Source organism: Mandrillus leucophaeus, unplaced genomic scaffold, assembly GCF_000951045.1.
Source record: "Mandrillus leucophaeus isolate KB7577 unplaced genomic scaffold, Mleu.le_1.0 Scaffold940, whole genome shotgun sequence".
NCBI classification, from domain to species: domain Eukaryota; kingdom Metazoa; phylum Chordata; class Mammalia; order Primates; family Cercopithecidae; genus Mandrillus; species Mandrillus leucophaeus.
The window spans coordinates 505,290-522,604 of NW_012110253.1; the positions used below are offsets into that span (position 1 = coordinate 505,290).

The following is a 17,315-nucleotide window of genomic DNA, read 5'->3' on the forward strand; positions in this document are numbered from 1 at the left end:
GTGATTTGGAAATAAGGACGTTAGTAAGATCCCAGGATGGTCCACGAGATGCAGAGGGTAATTGAGCTGTCCAAGGAACTGGTCTAATCTGATCCATTGTGATCCATTTCCAAACATTCTTCAGTCACTCTGAGAATTCTTTCATGCATATTAACAAGCATTCCTTATTCCTCTACCCACTATCAAGACCAATATATCACAAAGTCAAAAATCAGTTTTCAATCGAATTTTTAAATTTTTATTTGAAAAATACAATACACAGCAGAGAATTATTTCCTCCCCTACTGTTCTTTCACAAAGGAAACTGTATGGTAAATGTAACTGAGATATTTGGCTAGGATAGATCCTGAGAAAAGAGAGGCCCAGTTAGAAGTGGAAAATACAAAGTCTGTCAAAGAAGATTCACCTCTCTTTTAACATAAAAGAGCCTTTTAAGTTATCATAGGAATCAGATAAAACATGTGCAGAATTTCTGCCATGCAAACAGAGACTACTGAAATTTTCAAGTTGACCAAATTACACTGACCTGGGCCCCAAGTAAGTAGAATAAAAAGGAGATGTCTTTATCAGAAAGATATGTGTTTGCCTGCTTTTACTAGCCTACATATGTACATATTTACATATTAATGTTTTCTGAAATACGATTTTCATTATTCTCAGTAATAGCATCATGAATAAGGGCTATTTTCTGGCTTTTGCCTTATTCACATGTATCTTGCCTTTTTCATCTGAATTTTCTTCATGACAGCATCACTCACTGTACAATCTTGAGCCCATGATGTGTAAATAGTAGAGGTGACTTTACTCTGGTTCTGGGTTAAATCTGAGTTTTTGAAGAATTTATAACACTTGCATTCAGATCAGGTTTAGCAAGGTGCAAAGAAGCAACCTTGACACGGGAATATATAGGCAAGGCTTCCAACAGGAAAAATATTCCTGGTTGGCTCCTTGGAAGTCTGACGTACAATCAATAGAACTGATAAAACTCTGGAAGCCTTACTAGTAATCTAGCTTTCTAAGACATTATGATCATCCCCTTCACTTTCATTCTCAATAAGTGAATTCCCTATTACTGTTATTGCCTAAAAAGTCTTTAAAGAGGGTCAGGACATTCAAAGTTTCTTCATGTTCTAAATTTCCAACAGGACTGAATTGCTCTAGAGGTCTGAAATTAGTAGAAATTTGGATTTTCTTTTCTTTTTGGCTCTACTAGAAGTGTTTTAGCTTCCACCGTGATAGAAATGGGCAAATAAAATCTATTTGGGGAGTAATGGTCAATCTTTGGTTATATTTATTTGCTGATCTCTGTTGAAATTACAGAGAAAATTAAAAGTTTGCTTTCTTTAGTACTGTAAAGTTTAGAAAGATTCATTTCAGTCAATTACTGCCAAAGTTACTTTGCCATATAAGCTAAAGTTACTTAGGGTAGTTTTAATTACTGCAAAGTTATTGTTGAGGAGTTTGCCTTCCTTATATTAATGGTGATTTTAATCTGTAATTCCACATGCTAAATGTAAGGTATGTCCCTTGGGCCCTCTCCTGAGTGGGAGGCTGGGGCCTGAGGGTGAGGGTGGAAGGAGAGATGTTGAGTTTAGGCTTCTCTTTTACAAAGAGCCTCACATCTAGACTCTTGATATTCGTTATTTTAAAACTGGATTACAATTATTATATAGTTGTGTATTTGCAAACTGTTCATTCTTAAAACAAACATTTAAAGTACAGCAGAGCTTTCATAATTGTATTCTGGCATTTCTTTATTTTTTGAACCATAGGTAGTTGCCCAGGATTCTACTGAGCTCTGAAAGGCCTCAATGTCCAAAATGTGACAGCTGTGCTATATTAGAAAGGAATATGAGTTCAGGGTCAGAAAACCTGAATTTAGGCTTCAACTATGTCTCTTACTAGTTTGTGATTTGGCATGTTATTTACCCTGTCGTGGCTTCATTTTTCTTATCTGTAAAAATAAAGCCATACTCTTCATGTTTATACCAGGTTATTATGAGGATTACATAAAATAGTTGGTGTAAATATACTTTGTAAACTATAAAGTACTACACAAATGCAAAGTAAAATACATTAACCATATTTCTAGCATTTATATAATTTAAATTATGTGTCAGGGTATAGTTCTTTCCCGTTTAAATTATGTAGAATCTTTAGTAGTAAAAAAGCCTAAGAATGGAGCCTTTGACCACTCTTGAGACACTGCTACTCATGGGAAATTACTCAATAATAAGGGACCAGTGCTGAATTTCCTGATTTAAGCTATCCTAAATACTGCCTGCATTCAAAAACAAGTCTTGAATTAAGCCACAATTGTCAGGAGAAGAAGTCCAAATAAATAATTTTTAATTATGATACATTACTTATTACAGTAAAAATTGGCATTTTCCCCTTCAAAAGCAGAAGCACCAGTCTTAGAATGTATAGTATGAATGGTATTTTAAGTGAAATATAACATAATATAATGTGGAAACATTATTTTACTATAGAACATACTTTCTAAAAGGAATTTCACACACTGAAATGTTAGAATGGAAATAATGTCATGCTGAATAATAAAATAAAAACCCCCATGACTTTCAAAGTCCACTTCAAATTAAACATGGCATACTGCTGACTAGATATATGAAAATTAAAAAAAAAAAAAACTAGCCCAAAATAGAAGGTTTTCTATACAAATACGATTTATGTAGAGGTTTCTCTTAACATAATTGCAGTGATTCTGTGAGAAACTAAAGTGAATGTTTTATTGAAGGATTTTGTTCATTTGGTCATCACATTTTTGTTGAACACCTACTTTGTGCTAGGTTTTGTTGTAAGTGCTGGGGACACAGAAAAAAGAAAGACAATCCTGCCCTCGAGGAGCTCACAGTCTAGTGGGGGAAACAGATAGGTGGACATTGATTTTAAAATTATAAAAAATATTAAACAACGTTATAAACTTCCTTTGCAATCAAACAAACTTTGGGTGTTATGAGTGGATGGTAAAAAGGGATGATGTCCAATGCAGTGAAAAACCATCTGCTTCAATATCATGTGACTTCTGCGAAGGCAGTGATGTGGTTCTGCAAAAAGAAAAAGGAATGACAAAGTGAGAGGCTTGGGAACATTAGCTTTGTAAAACATGTAGTACCTTTACAAATAATCATTAGCTTATATGCTGAATGTTGAAGTTGCCAAAACATCCAGCATTATTAAACTAAGTTTTATGTATTAGTACATAATTTTCGCTGCTAATTACATATTTTATTCAATAATCTTAATTATCCAAATAGATTAAAATGTTATATCTGCTTTATTCAAAATTAACTCTGAAATTTGAAAAGATAAAAATGGCAATGCCAGACACGTTAATATTCTGTTCAGTGTTAATGGAATTTTAATGCTGCATGTTGGAGTTTCAGATTAATTGCTCCCTGAGAGACAGATGGTGTAGAATGAGGTGGTGAAATGCTGACTAAAATGGCATTTGCTAGTTGACAAAAATCTACTTAAACACTTCATTTTTGATGCATGAATCCTGACTCCAGACTGTGGTCTCTGTTGTTTACCTCTACCATAGAATTCTTTACAGAGCCTTTTTTTTTTTTTTTTTGGAAAGCAACAGAATTATGTACAAAGAAGCTCTGTGGAATGGCTAGTATTTAAATAGATTCAGGCATGAAACAGGCCATGTTATGCCTGCTGAAGTATTGCAATGAAAAACTACTATTACATAATTAATCATGCTACATATGGGCTTATGTCAAGATCTAACGTGACTGACAGCCCCAACAACTAACATCAACATTACAAAAGGGTTCTACCATCATACTACCCATTTTAAATGTGTTTTGTGTAGTTTTTGTATGGCTTTTGCATTGGCTTTTTAATAATAAATGATATCATAAACAGAATTTCATATGATGAATGTACGCCATAAAATTTTCTCAACATACATGTAGCTTTTTTCAAGTTTAAGTATTTTAATTCATCAAAACATATTTAAAATGTGTGTAAAAAAATTAAAATTCATTTTCATTGAATTTAGGCATATTAAACCACACAAAAGGAATCTCACTGATTACAATTTAGGGCATTATCTTCTAGGCTTGACCCACTTAATACTAGAGAAAAACAAAATTAGTAAGAATCAGGAGTGAGCAGAGCATGCTGAGTTTTTCACTAACTCCTGGTAACACTTTAGAAACTTTATTTCCCATTTTAAAATGCATGATGAAAATGCCCGAACATTCAGTAGCTCATCTCTAAGTTTTCTTTTGCTCTCCTTACAAAAGCTCAGGCATGACTTTAGGGTAAAGATGACTTGTCAGAGTTATATAATGCACTATAATTGAATTAAAACAATAAGAACTGTGGAAATCATACATCACAGTTTTATTTCCAGTGGCCCCACGGGTACTTGAAACCAGTGACTGAGAAAATGCAATTTGATATAGAGTGTTTCAGCACAAAACCCTCATGAACATCACACTTCTTACTAGGATCTAGACCAACATAATTTCTGGAAAGATGTTAAGATAGAAATTAAAGATTAATCAGTCAGTGACAACTGGTGGGTAGAAAAAGGGTCAATAAGGGGCAGTAGAGAGAAAATAAGTGAGGTAAGAAAGAACATGGGTGGTGTCCCAAAGGCCACTGGCATTGGCCTCAGTGTTCCCATTGACCCAGATAATGAAGGGAGGGTTTGCAAGGCTCATTAAGTTTGCTGAAGATGATCTTAAGGGGACAACCACCAATCTGGAAGGCAGAATTAAATACACATTAAAGGACTTTAATAAACAGAGAAATAATCAGAAGCAAACCACTGATGATCAGTGCACAGCCTGACAGAAATAGAGGAAAAACCAAGTGCACAGTGCAAGCTGGAGAGTATGACAAAGAAAACTGTAATAACTGTAAGGTGACCATATAATTTATCATCTAAATATGGACATGTGGAAGGGGGGAAAGGGTGCTAATACTACACAAGGACAACAGGCTTAAATGAGGATTGTCCCAAATAGTAATATAAAGTCACCCTATACTGTGGTTTAATGTGTCCACTAAAATGCACATGTTGGAAACTTAATCTCTAAGGTAACAGTGTTGATAGGTGGGGCCTAATGGGAGGTGATTAGACCTCTAGGGTTCTGCCCTCATGAATGAATTAATGCCTTTATCATAGGTCAGGGTTTGTTATAAAAAAGCAAGTTTAGTCCCCTTCTCTCTTGTTCCCTCTTTTTGTGCTTCCACTATGTTATGATGCGGCAAGAAGGTGTGAGCACCTTGACCTAGGACTTCCCAGCCTCCGGAATCCTGAGCTGACACATTTCAGCTCCTCATAAATTACCCAGTTTGTGGTATTCTGTTATAGCAGCACAAAACAGACTAAGAAACCTTAATAATGAGGCATGGAATGTATAATTGTAGGTGAGCTATTGAGATCTAGAAAATACTGGAATTCAGTCTTAGCATTTAAAATCACATGCTTCAGTGATCACTATATCTCCCTTTAACTGCCCATAAATTTTAAGCCATATTAGTCTTTTCCTATGCCAAAATATTACCAAGTTAAACTACAAGAACAACAGTTAATTTCTAGACTGACTTCATTTTTAGATCCCAGGATTCTAGGGAAAATTCTTGCCCCCTCCCCCAAATTAGCAGCTTTTCCATTTCACATCACTTAAGTTTTCACTTCTGAGATGACTTCATTTTTTCCTATTTCACTGGGATTAGAAGTATCCTGCTTGGGGCTCATTATTTTAAGGTAGTTGTGGTTAGCAGACAAACAGATGAAAATAAAACACTGAAGTGACTGTGCCTAGGAAGAGAAAATTAAGGAGAAATTTAATCATAGTACATGACAGGAGTGTACAGACATATCAGAGAGCTTCTGTTCATTCACTTTACTGTTTAAGAGCAAATTAACCTATGTCATAAATGAAAGAGATGGATTATTTATCTCAGTAGTTTTTTTTTTTTTTTTTAAGTTTAATTCTTTTCTGGCACAGGGGTGATTTTCCCTGAAGGAATCTAAAGAAGGGCCAAGATAATTACTGGAGGTCCTTTTATAAGAATCTATTATATGATGCTACATTATACAACTTACATTACCAAGGTGTATGTACATGCATAATTTGAAATACACAGATGGCCTAATTCCTGTGCAGGAAGTTACTGTCTATTCACTTCCCAGAAGCATTTTTCCCAGTAACATGGAAAACCAGAATTGTGTTTAATATTTTCAGATTGTTGTCTTGAGAAATGGACTGCCTACGAGGCAAAGTAGTTGATCAAGTGTTTTTCTTTTTCAATATGGCTAAATTCTTAATATGCAACACTAAATCTTATTAGATGATAGTGCAAAAAAGCGGTAGGCAAACCAAAAAACTCATGCTTAAAAGTTCTATTCAGAATTGTGAGATGAAAGTGGTCATAAAATGTACTGTCACAATTCCCAGTACTTTCTGCAATTACATTAACAGAGGCTTACCATGGAGATGACAAAGTTTGACCCCAAATAGCTGAAGATCAGAATATGCTACATGAAACATCCATTAGAAAGTGTTCACTCAGGTGCACGGCAAACCAGTGAGCAAAATACTGAGTCTGATCCTTGAGTGCAGGGGTCACAAGGGAAAGCAAACACTTTGTTTCTGGAAAGTTGTACTGGATACTTAAATTTAATAAATTTGAAAGTCTCTATAGCATGTCCATTTTTAAAAGCTCTAAGTTCTGCATGAAAATCTCTGTTTTACTATTTATTCTATACCTCCACATAGAAAATACAGTCTGTAATTTTAAAAAATGTTACTTAAGACAAAACTGTCATGATTAATGATGTGAAACTTTGGTGATGACTTGCCATCTGGCAATATCCGTCACTCAACAATCAACAAATCATGGGAAAAGTGTGGGAAAATGCAAAAAGAGCACTCCAGGGAAGTGTTTGGAATTACAGCTATAGGAATACAAGCAAAATGCCATTGTTAATGGCTTCTTAGTTAAGGAATGCTAAATTCATATTAATGGTAGAAAAATAATATGTATTTGAAAGATTAATAATAATAACAACAGCAGCAGCAACCAAAAGCTCTAGTTCCTATATTGCTTTTGGTTGTAAGGAAAACCTGCACAGAAGGACACATTTTTCTGCATTTGTCTTAGCTTTGCAACCCAATTCCAACACCAGTGCGCTCCAGCGCACATACGTTTATTGCCTTAATTGAAGGTGTTCACAGTGGCTTATTCCCATTATCCAGCTGAAGAGCCTGGCAAGACAGTCTTTAAAAGACCTTTCCTGTGAATTTTCTTCTTCACCATTCTCAATAGGTTGATTTCGGCACACCTACAAAAGGTGTTTTACATATTACTTAAATGTTTATTTAAACATTGACTTAATTTATTCAAAGTACTAGTTTATTTAAAGTTCTATGTTGTTACATTGTTAGGCCAAATGCTGAGATTAAATATTATTCCAGTTTCATTCTTTCAAGATGATTGATGATGAAAAGCTTTTGTGTTTGAATAGCAGAGGCTATCAACGATCAGCATAGGTTTTTAACCTAAACATAAAATGGGATCTGTGCATCTGTCTTTCATGCAATGATTTATGTCTTTGACTCTGTTGCCGACGAAGCTGTGTGGTACAGTGGTCTTTGCAGTCAAGTCGTCTGAATGTCAAGTGTTTAAATGTGGTCTCCATCACAACTGAAATTTTAGCAAGCAATTTAACCTTTCACAGACCCAGCTTTCTCATCTGTGAAATAGAGGTAAGAATACATACTTTTTGAATGGATTTTTATTAAGATTAAATGGGATTATAGACACAAGGGTCCCTGTCCCTACTCAAACATATTCATCATTTATTTATAGTTACTAATAAAAGTCACAAGCTAAAAAGGAAAGTTAAAAAAAGAAAAAGTAAAATAAATAAATAATTTTTAATTGGTTAGAATTTTACAAATAAAGCTCACTATCTGAATATAAAATACACTATTCTACCGATCTGCAATGCTCATATCCAAACAAACTTTAAAACTCAAAAAATGTTCCTTTTAAGATTGGTGCAAACTAATTTGGTGGCAAAACCTGATCTGTTGTGAGGCAATTTACACACTGTTTTGCTGCAGAAATTCTCATCTGTGATTACAATTGTTGCTCCAGACACTACTTGTGTAACTGAATATGCATATTCCTAAAATATAAAATATTTTGAATTCTGTAAAAACATCTGACACTAAGGATTCTGGAGAAGGACTAATGGTCCAATAAATTAATCAACAATTCTGACACAGCCTACATTGCATCAGGAAAAGATAGGTGGATGTCATGATCTCGAATATTGTCCCTGTTTATTTTGCAATTTGCTTCTTTAACTCATTCATTTGCTTCCTTCATTGTGTCCTTTAAAGAAGGGAAAGTGAGCAGAAGAGAGGAAAAAAGCAGAGTATATGGAGTATGTGTTGGAAGGTTCTACTTTGTCACATTGTTTTCCTTCTGCTAGCTTGTGAAGTTGGTATTTTAGTAAAGAGAAACAATGTTAAAACCATTTAAGAAGACATTGGTTAAATTCAGATTTGAAGCTGTGAAACTGATTCTAAAATTTATGTTCAGCAATTTCTTGTTGTTTTAAGAAGCTGGAGACATAAAAGCTATCATGGGACAGAACCAAAGTTTTCTTGGGAAAGGTGACATTTTGGGGGGATTTTTAACCTTTCTATATAGTGGTTCTGTTTCAGTTCAGAGTTTTATATTGGTTCAGAGTTTTGTTTCCATTAAGAAGTTTCCTTTTTTTTTTTTTTTTTTTTTTTTTTTTTTTACAATTCAGAGAAAAGAGCTAACACAGCTACCTTCTGAAAGAATCTCTAGGCAGCTTTCTCTGATAATTAAATCAGAGGCAGGCCCAATTTTTATGAGAGCATTAGTTACAGATCTTATGAAGTATTTCCAAGTCCTGAGAAGCCAAAGAAGCTTAAGGCTTTTCACACCAAATCTTTAGAGGCACTGATTCTCTACTGTGGCTTCATGCTGGAATCATCAGGATCTTTAAGAAAATACTGATGCAACCCCAGAGACCAGGATTTAATTGGTATGAGGCATGGCCTGGTTACTGGAATTTTTAAAGGCTCTCTGGATGATTGTAATATACAGCCAATATTGAGAACCACTGTGTGAGAGGTTCTGCAGGCCCAGCTGTATCCAGATCAAGTGCTGGCTCTAAATCCAGATCACCTGATATGCCTGATGTAGTACAACTCCTGGGGCCCAAGCCCAGGCCTTCTGGATCAGAATGTCTTGGTATGAAACCCAGATATCTTCTCTTTTTGCAAATGCCACAAGCAATGGATTGTCTTTTATGCCAGTCTGAGTACCACGGCCTAAAGTTAAAGAAAAGTGATTAATGAAGTAAGCATTATCTGGGATGTAAAATCAATTCCTTCTTTAAGATGCTATCCTTTCAGTGGCAAAAGAGTATTGCTTAAAAAAATCAGTGAACTTGAATAATTCCAAAAAGTACATCTTTGAATTCAAGCCTTTTGACATTAACTGCACATTATATGTCATGCTTAAAGCTGCAAAATGCATAAAGGTGTTAAGAAGACCTTCAACAAATACCTGTTTCAATCTTTTTTTTTTTGAGATGGCATCTTGCTCTGTCACCCAGGCTGTAGTGCAATGGCAATATCTCAGATCACTGCAAACTCTGCCTCCTGGGTTCAAGCGATTCTCCTGCCTCAGCTTCCCAAGTAGCTGGGATTACAGGTGCACACCACCACACCCAGCTAATTGTTTGTTTCACTTTAACTCAATGTTTCCCAAATGTATTGACATGAAATTTCATGGAAGTCTATTAATACTAATGTGTTCATGGTATTTGTCTTCTAAGTTTGTTAACTTCCTCAACTATAATAACCTTCCTCTCTACCACACTTCTATCCCATATCCATAGCTATATTCTCAATCAGTAATCATGTTTGAAATGTAAAATCCCAACTTACCTCCTGTCTTACCTCCCTCACACAACAAGGTTTCTTTGGCCATGAGGAAACTTCCTGACTACTAATTTATCCATCTGATCCAGTCTATCACGCTCCTTATGAATTCTGCTTCTTTTTCACTCCTTCTGGACCCCATGGTTGATCATATGATCAATCTTTAACAGCATCTTCAAGTTTCTTGCCCTTGTGCCCTTATCTTGCCTGCTAAACAAAACCGTTGCATGAACTGGATTATCCACCCGGAAGGTTCTTCTCTTTCACCCTCACTTGGCTCATGGTCCTGCAGCTCTCCCCTAAGATGATGTTTCAAGCATTGCTGCTGCATTGCTTCAAGCATTGCTAAAGGTCTCCCTTTAAGTGTTCCTCCGGTATAGTCATCATCATCTTCTGTATATGATTACAAAATTCTCTCTGTCCCCACGGGACATACCATAGTGCTCCGTATTTGATATTTGTTACATTTCATATATTACAAATCTGATTATAATGATAAGGTAACTCAACAGTAAATTGTATCCATGCCTTGTTTCATATACTAATACTTTAACCTATAAAATTGGCTTCTTCTTAGTTATTTCATTTTCCTTTAACTTTTTAAAATGCTTTAGATTTACTAAATAAGCATCCTAACAGTACTTGACAGAGGAGAATCGGAGGATGTGGATAATGGACCAAGTGCATGATAAATTCTTGTAGAACCAGGAGTTGATTAAAACTCCTCATTTAAAAACTTGCTTATTTTCACAAAAAGGCACCAGTTGATAAAAATCTGAATGAGCTACAACTAGATTCATTTCAGAACCATTCAAAATCATAAGGGCCATTAGAAATGACACAGATAACTTGAAAAATGTTTTATAAAGGTAAATATATGCTTACCATACAACCTGGCATTCTCACTGCTAGGTATTTATCTAAAAGAAATAAAATATATGTATTCACAAAAAACTGTATGTGAATGTTTATATCAGCTTTACTCATAATTGCCAAAAATGGAAATAACCCAACCTTCAATTGGTAAATGGATAAACAAACTGTGGTGCATCCACACAACAGGATACTAGTCAGCAATTAAATGGGAAAAACACAGACTACAGATGCATGTAACAAATAAGTCAGACTCAAAAACTCAAAATGCATGAGTCCACTTATATAATATCCTGAGAATGGCAAAACACGAGGAACCAAAACAAATCAGTGGTTTCTCAAAGTTGGAGATTGAAGGAGGGATGACTACAAAGGGGAAGGCAGAAACATTTGGGAGTCACAGAAATGTTATCTAACTTGATTATGGTGATAATTTCATGAAAGTAGGCATTCATCAAAACTCATAAAACTATATGCCAAGAAAGGATGTTACAGGATGCAAATTATGCTTTAATAAATCCCAATTAAAAAAATTAGGACCACCAGCCATAACATGAAGTCTAAAGGCCAAGACATGTCTAAAATTTGGTTTGTCAGTTATTGAATTATTGTTTTAACATCTGGTTGTTTCAGTACAAAAGAAAAATACAAAATAAGTTTATTGAAAAATATTCGAAAATATAAATTGAAACGAGAACGTTATTATTTTTGGCCTATAAGATTGTAAAGATTGTGAAGAACAATATTCTCCACTGTTGTGAGAACATACGGATATGAATTCAACCAAAAGCCTTAAAAGTGTTCATACTCTGTTTCAGCATTTCTATGTCTATGAATTTATCTTAAATTATTAATTGAGCTTAGAAAAATATATATTTAAGGAACATTTACCTTAGTATTACTTATAATTGTGGGAAATTGGAAGTGGAAGCAATTATCTATGTCTAACAAATGTAATGGTTTATATATGGATTATAACTTTTAAAAACACAATGTTATTATGCAGCACAGTGATTATGATTTGGAGCTCTGAAGTGACAAATATGGAACATATTTCTGTGAAAATGGAAAGTAAGGATTCCTATTCTTGTTTCAGAACACAGACTAGTTGTGTGACCTTGGGTGTATTACTTAACCTATGTCGCTTTCTCCGTAAAATGGAAATAAGACACACTCAAATGACTTCACATATTTTATATGTGAAGTTCTCTGCATAATTCCAAGCACATATTAAGCTATAATTGAAGATTAGCTTTTAATATTATTCCTGATATGACTGTTATATTTATTGATCTGAAATTATATGTCTATGATGCATTGTTATGTGAATAAAAGCAATAAAATATACAGGGAAATTCTGTATTCAACACACACACACACACACGTTCATTGGGTCTTGAAGGTTATTTTAAGAAAATGTTTGCTCTGATTATTGTGATAACCCTATAGATACTTCCTATTCATTTTTTGTTTGGCTTATTCAGATTTTCAGATCATAAATACCTACAAATTATTTACTAATTGCTTCTTTAATCAAAACTATGAAAAATAAACTTCTTGTTTCATAAAACTGTGAATTGAGTCATTGCTTATTTACCTAGTTTTAGTCAAATACAATTTTATATTTTTTCAACAAAATGTTTTCACAGAACTGTGATTCTCTGATTGATTTTGAAGGCCCTCCATAGTGTCTCCAGGATGGTCCCCAATAAGGAAACAGACCTGAAAAAAGAGGGAGATGAACGACTGGGATCAGGTTCCCAACCATGTGTAACTAATTATGTGTGCATTGGAAATGATTTTTAAATCTGTCATTGATTATTCTCTCCTTAATTAACGACTGAATGAATCATATAATTTAAAGATACAGTCATCAATTCTATATTTATTCACATAAATCAGATGAGAAAGTTTCTAGTCTATATTCCAAAGTAATTTAATAAAAGATGCTTTTATAAAAGGCCTGTTAGATAACTGAGGGGAAAAGCTGTCTTTTATTCTTCATGTAGTACGTAATAATTCATAAATAGTATGGAAAAATAGATACTGAGTACACTGGAGTATAAATAGGAAAATGACATATGGCAAAATAATAACAGAATATGCTAGTATTTTTAACCTAAAATGTTGATGCCTGTTGGAAATTTTTAAGCTTCTACTTTCAATTTCCTTTTTTTAAACAAAATTAAATTTTACAAATGAGAACACATTATAGCATGTAAATATTGATTTACTTCAAATATTTTTCATAAATGCTCAAAGCTTAAAGAAAAATGCCTACATATGAATATATTTAGTTCCACTAACTATTCCAATATCTAATCACTAATAAGATTGTTTTGACAAGGTCCTATATAACATTTATATTACAGTTCAGCAGCTCTGTAAAACAAAGATTTGCATTATAGAAAATCAACTGAATCTTAAATAGATTGCTAGAGTTACTCACGCACAGCATTCTGAAACCTCAAAGGAATTTATCACAGGAAACGCAGTAATGTATAATCATATTTGTCTTGGCAAGAAACTACAGGATTGTTTTGCTATTGCTATGACACTAATATATGCAACATTTTATACTACAATATTTCCTGCATATGTGCAACGTATGAAATAGACAATTCGTATAAACTTTTAAATCCATGAAGTCTTCGTATAGGAGTATCCTAGTGTGAAATTAAAAAAAAAAATCTCATTAAAGAAATTATTGTTGCAGGAGGGAACTAACTTGTGTGAAGCACCTATGTGCCAAGAAGTTTATCTGTGATGTGTTAATTCCAACAATTATCCTACAGGGAAACCAACATTGGATCAATTCTTCAGATAAGGAGAGGAGTGATTTGTCTAACTCCACTTCAATATTATGCAGCTGCACCAGGCTTCAAACCTAGCTCCAAAATCCAAGCTCTCTGTCCGCCCATCACTCTGACTAAATTCCACTTCACGTTTCACCATGACCACTGTAATCTTATAAAATCTGCAAAAGAGTCAATCAATGTAAAGTTCAATTCCTTGGGTCACCGGGAGCTCTTTCAGAACATTCCTATCGATGTAATTTTTTTTTGCAGTTGCCATGGGAATTAAACATGGCAATTTTCATCTGTAATAGTATATACTCATTATAATATTTCTAAATTTTTGGAGCTATTATCACTTCTTATCACTGTCATTCAGCTGATGTTTCTCTTAAGAGGGCTGTGCTTTTACATGATGAGCTTCATGGGGTAGTGTAGGTTGGTGAAAAGCCCCTTATCCTAGGTATAAAACTGAATCTTATGAACTATTTCTATCATGACTTTCCCTTTCTTTTTGGCAAGAGAGAATTCCCTTTGGTTCAATTGATTAAGAGCACATCAACCTAAGAAAAAATAGTGCCTGAGTTTAGATGGAAAAAATCATTTTCTCAAAAAGCATTTTCAAATTAGCCAGGAGTGGTTATTGTGGCCTGTCGTACCTGCCTTAATAAAACTATATGGATATTAATTTCCCTTAGATCTACTGGAAATATCCCATTTTCTGTCAAATCCTGTTCATCCTTGTATTTATTTTTAAGTATTTTTGTTCCTTTACCAGATAAAGCCTTTTTTTCTAGATTTTCTATATGGCATCAGTTAAAATGCATAATTCATACATTATCTCCCTGTGCTGACCTCTGCCAGTCTCATAGACTCAGCATTGGTCCTTGGCGTGAGAATAAGCACAGGCAGGAGAGAGAGGACTACAGAGCTCAGTGCTTTGCTGCTGGGGTGACTGCAGTCTGTCCTATGAGGATTGTCTGGAAGGAATGCCAGTGCACACCTTACCCGTTAATTATAAAGGATAGGAAGCTGTGAAGAAAGAACAGGGAAAGGCCATAGATGGAGGATCAGCATACACTATGGGTAGGGGAGAGGGATGGTTTTCTTAGTGACACTCTGGCTGGAAGCCCTTTTCTACTGTAAATCATGAGGTGAGATAAGTCCTCTAAATCAGCACCTTACAGCAGACTTTGCCAAATGACATCTGGCCAGTCACGATGGCATAACATGGCTTGGTTTTACTGAGATCTAGTAAGCATCATCTGCAGCATTCAACTGGATTCTTACGATAGCCTTTCAGATTCTTTTGTTCTTTCATATTGCTCTCTTATTCTCCTCTCTGAACAAGCCCTTTCCTTCCTTAAAGTCCTTTTTGGAAGGACTTTAAGGAAGTCCTTTTTGGAAGGTACCCAGTTGCTTACAGCATAAACATCAACTTCTTAATGTTGTATAAAACATCCTTCATCACCTTCATCCAAGGTCACACAGAACACTTTTCCATGTATTTATTTCCTAATTGTATTTGCTCTCTAATGATTTGCCTATTCATGAACTTGACCAGTCAGGCTGTTTTCTATATTATAGACATCAACTTTTTGACATGTGTGTTGTTTATATTTTATACTGTGTAATTGGCCTTTTGTAAATCATTTTAAACTACTCTTGGTAACTTATTTTTTACAATGCTTGAACATTTTTTCTAGTTACCAATGCCAAGAATGAAGCACTGATAATGAGTCCCACCTTTATGAAATCTGGAGAATTTTATATTTTTACATTTTTGCTGGTATTATCTAGAATTCATCTCATTTTGTCATCTTAATTTTCTTTTCTTATATATCTTCTACTTAAATTTTATAGTTTTGTACAGTTTGTTACTTTATTTTACTAATTAGTTTTAATTTTACTAGTTTTATATTGAAATGGTTTCTATTCTTTCTGCCAATTCATTCATATTAATTTGATCTCTAGTTATTGGTGTATTACTCAGTTAATTGCTAAACATTTTCTGTACCTTTTTGTGAGTAGTTTAATTCCTGAATTCTTGTAGAGCTGATATTTTGTGGTTGTTTTAATACTTAAATGACCTTTTGGGTAGAAATAGGATTACGTCATGAACTAATTCCTTGAAAATTCTGAAGACATTACTACATCTAGAAAAGATAGAGTAGGATAGATGTTGCATCTAATGTTATGCAGATACAAGTCTGAGACCAGCATGCTGTCAGCCTTGGATAGGTCAACAACTCTTTCTGTCTTTGTGGTTGTATTAGTTTTCACTAGGTAATGCTATATACCTAGTATATACACAGTGTGTGGCTATATACAGTGTGTGGCTATATACAGTGTGTGTATATATACACACACACACACTAGGTATATAGTATTACCTAGTGTGTGTATATATATTGTATATATATACTGTATATATAAAATATATATATATGTGTGTATATATATAGTATAACAACCCCAAAGGCTCAGTGACTTCCAACAATAATACTTATTTCATCCTCATACTACATGTTGTTGGCCAGGTTCTTAATCTGCTCTAGGCCACAGGTTGGAGGCAGGCTGGCTTCTCCTGTCTTTCCATTTTACAGCCCAGGCTGAGGCAGCAGTACTTGTCTGGAAAATGATCTTTTCCTGCAAAAAGGCAGGGGCAAGAATACTGGCAGAAACTCATGATAGCTCTACATGTTTCTGATTAATGAAGTTTATATCAGGTCTATTCACATGTTATTGACCAAGTCCAAAGTAACTAGAGTAGGAAGAACACTCTGCCTAAGGAAGGAAATAGCTAATAACTGGGAACAATACTACTACCTATCATAGAACTTACAAGGTTCTTTCTTGAGTACTGAAATTCAAAAATTTCACTGAGAAACATCTAATTCCAATACATATTTCTTTTTTTAATTTAAAATATGAAACTTTTATTTATTTATTTATTTATTTTTTGAACAAAATAAGAATTGTCACATTTTATTTCATACATAAAACAGGCCAACTTTCAAGGTGCTGCTACTCATGCTTTTTTTCAGAACAACATTTATAATATCACCTATAAAAACCTACCCTGTGAGCCCTGAACAATTTTTTTTTAAATACTGATATATAATAGTTGTACTTTCCAATACATATTTCAATAGTTATTGTTTATCCTTTTAACCCTTCCAGCTTAAAGATTCAAGTATTTATTTGGAAGAAAAGTTCCTTTAAAGTGTATTTCTAAATATTGCTATTGCCCCACTTGTCATCTTCTTCAGATACAATAATTCACGTTAGGTTTCTGTGGTATGTCCTCCACATCTATGATCTTTTCTCAGATATCAATTTAATTCTCATTTTTTAAATTATAAAATAATATAAACAACAACTTTTTCCAGTGTGAACTTTGTTCTTTATGGTTTCTAGTATAGTTTTAATCCCACCATGACATTATTTGTTTTCTTATATTACATTCCTGATTGTGTCAGCTGTCTTTCATCTGACATTCATTTCACAAGTTTTCTTTAATTTCCTTGACTGTGGGAAGAAGATGGTATCTACAATAAATTTAATTATTTTTATTGTTTTATATATACATTTTTTTCCCTTGGAGCAAATAAAGAAAATTAAAGGGATATAAAGTGGAAGAAAAATGTAAAAGGCAATATTT

At 34.1% G+C, this 17,315-nt stretch overlaps 1 protein-coding gene across 1 annotated transcript in view; it reads right to left on the minus strand.

Moving 5' to 3' along the window:
• Positions 1–211: 211 nt before the first annotated feature.
• LOC105532226 (lipid phosphate phosphatase-related protein type 5) overlaps positions 212–17,315 on the minus strand; it is a 73,482-nt gene continuing 56,378 nt past the window's right edge. The window contains exon 6 of the mRNA XM_011970317.1: positions 212–3,068. Coding sequence (XP_011825707.1) covers positions 3,036–3,068 — 33 coding nt within the window. The 3' untranslated portion in view covers positions 212–3,035. The remainder of the gene's footprint in view (positions 3,069–17,315) is intronic.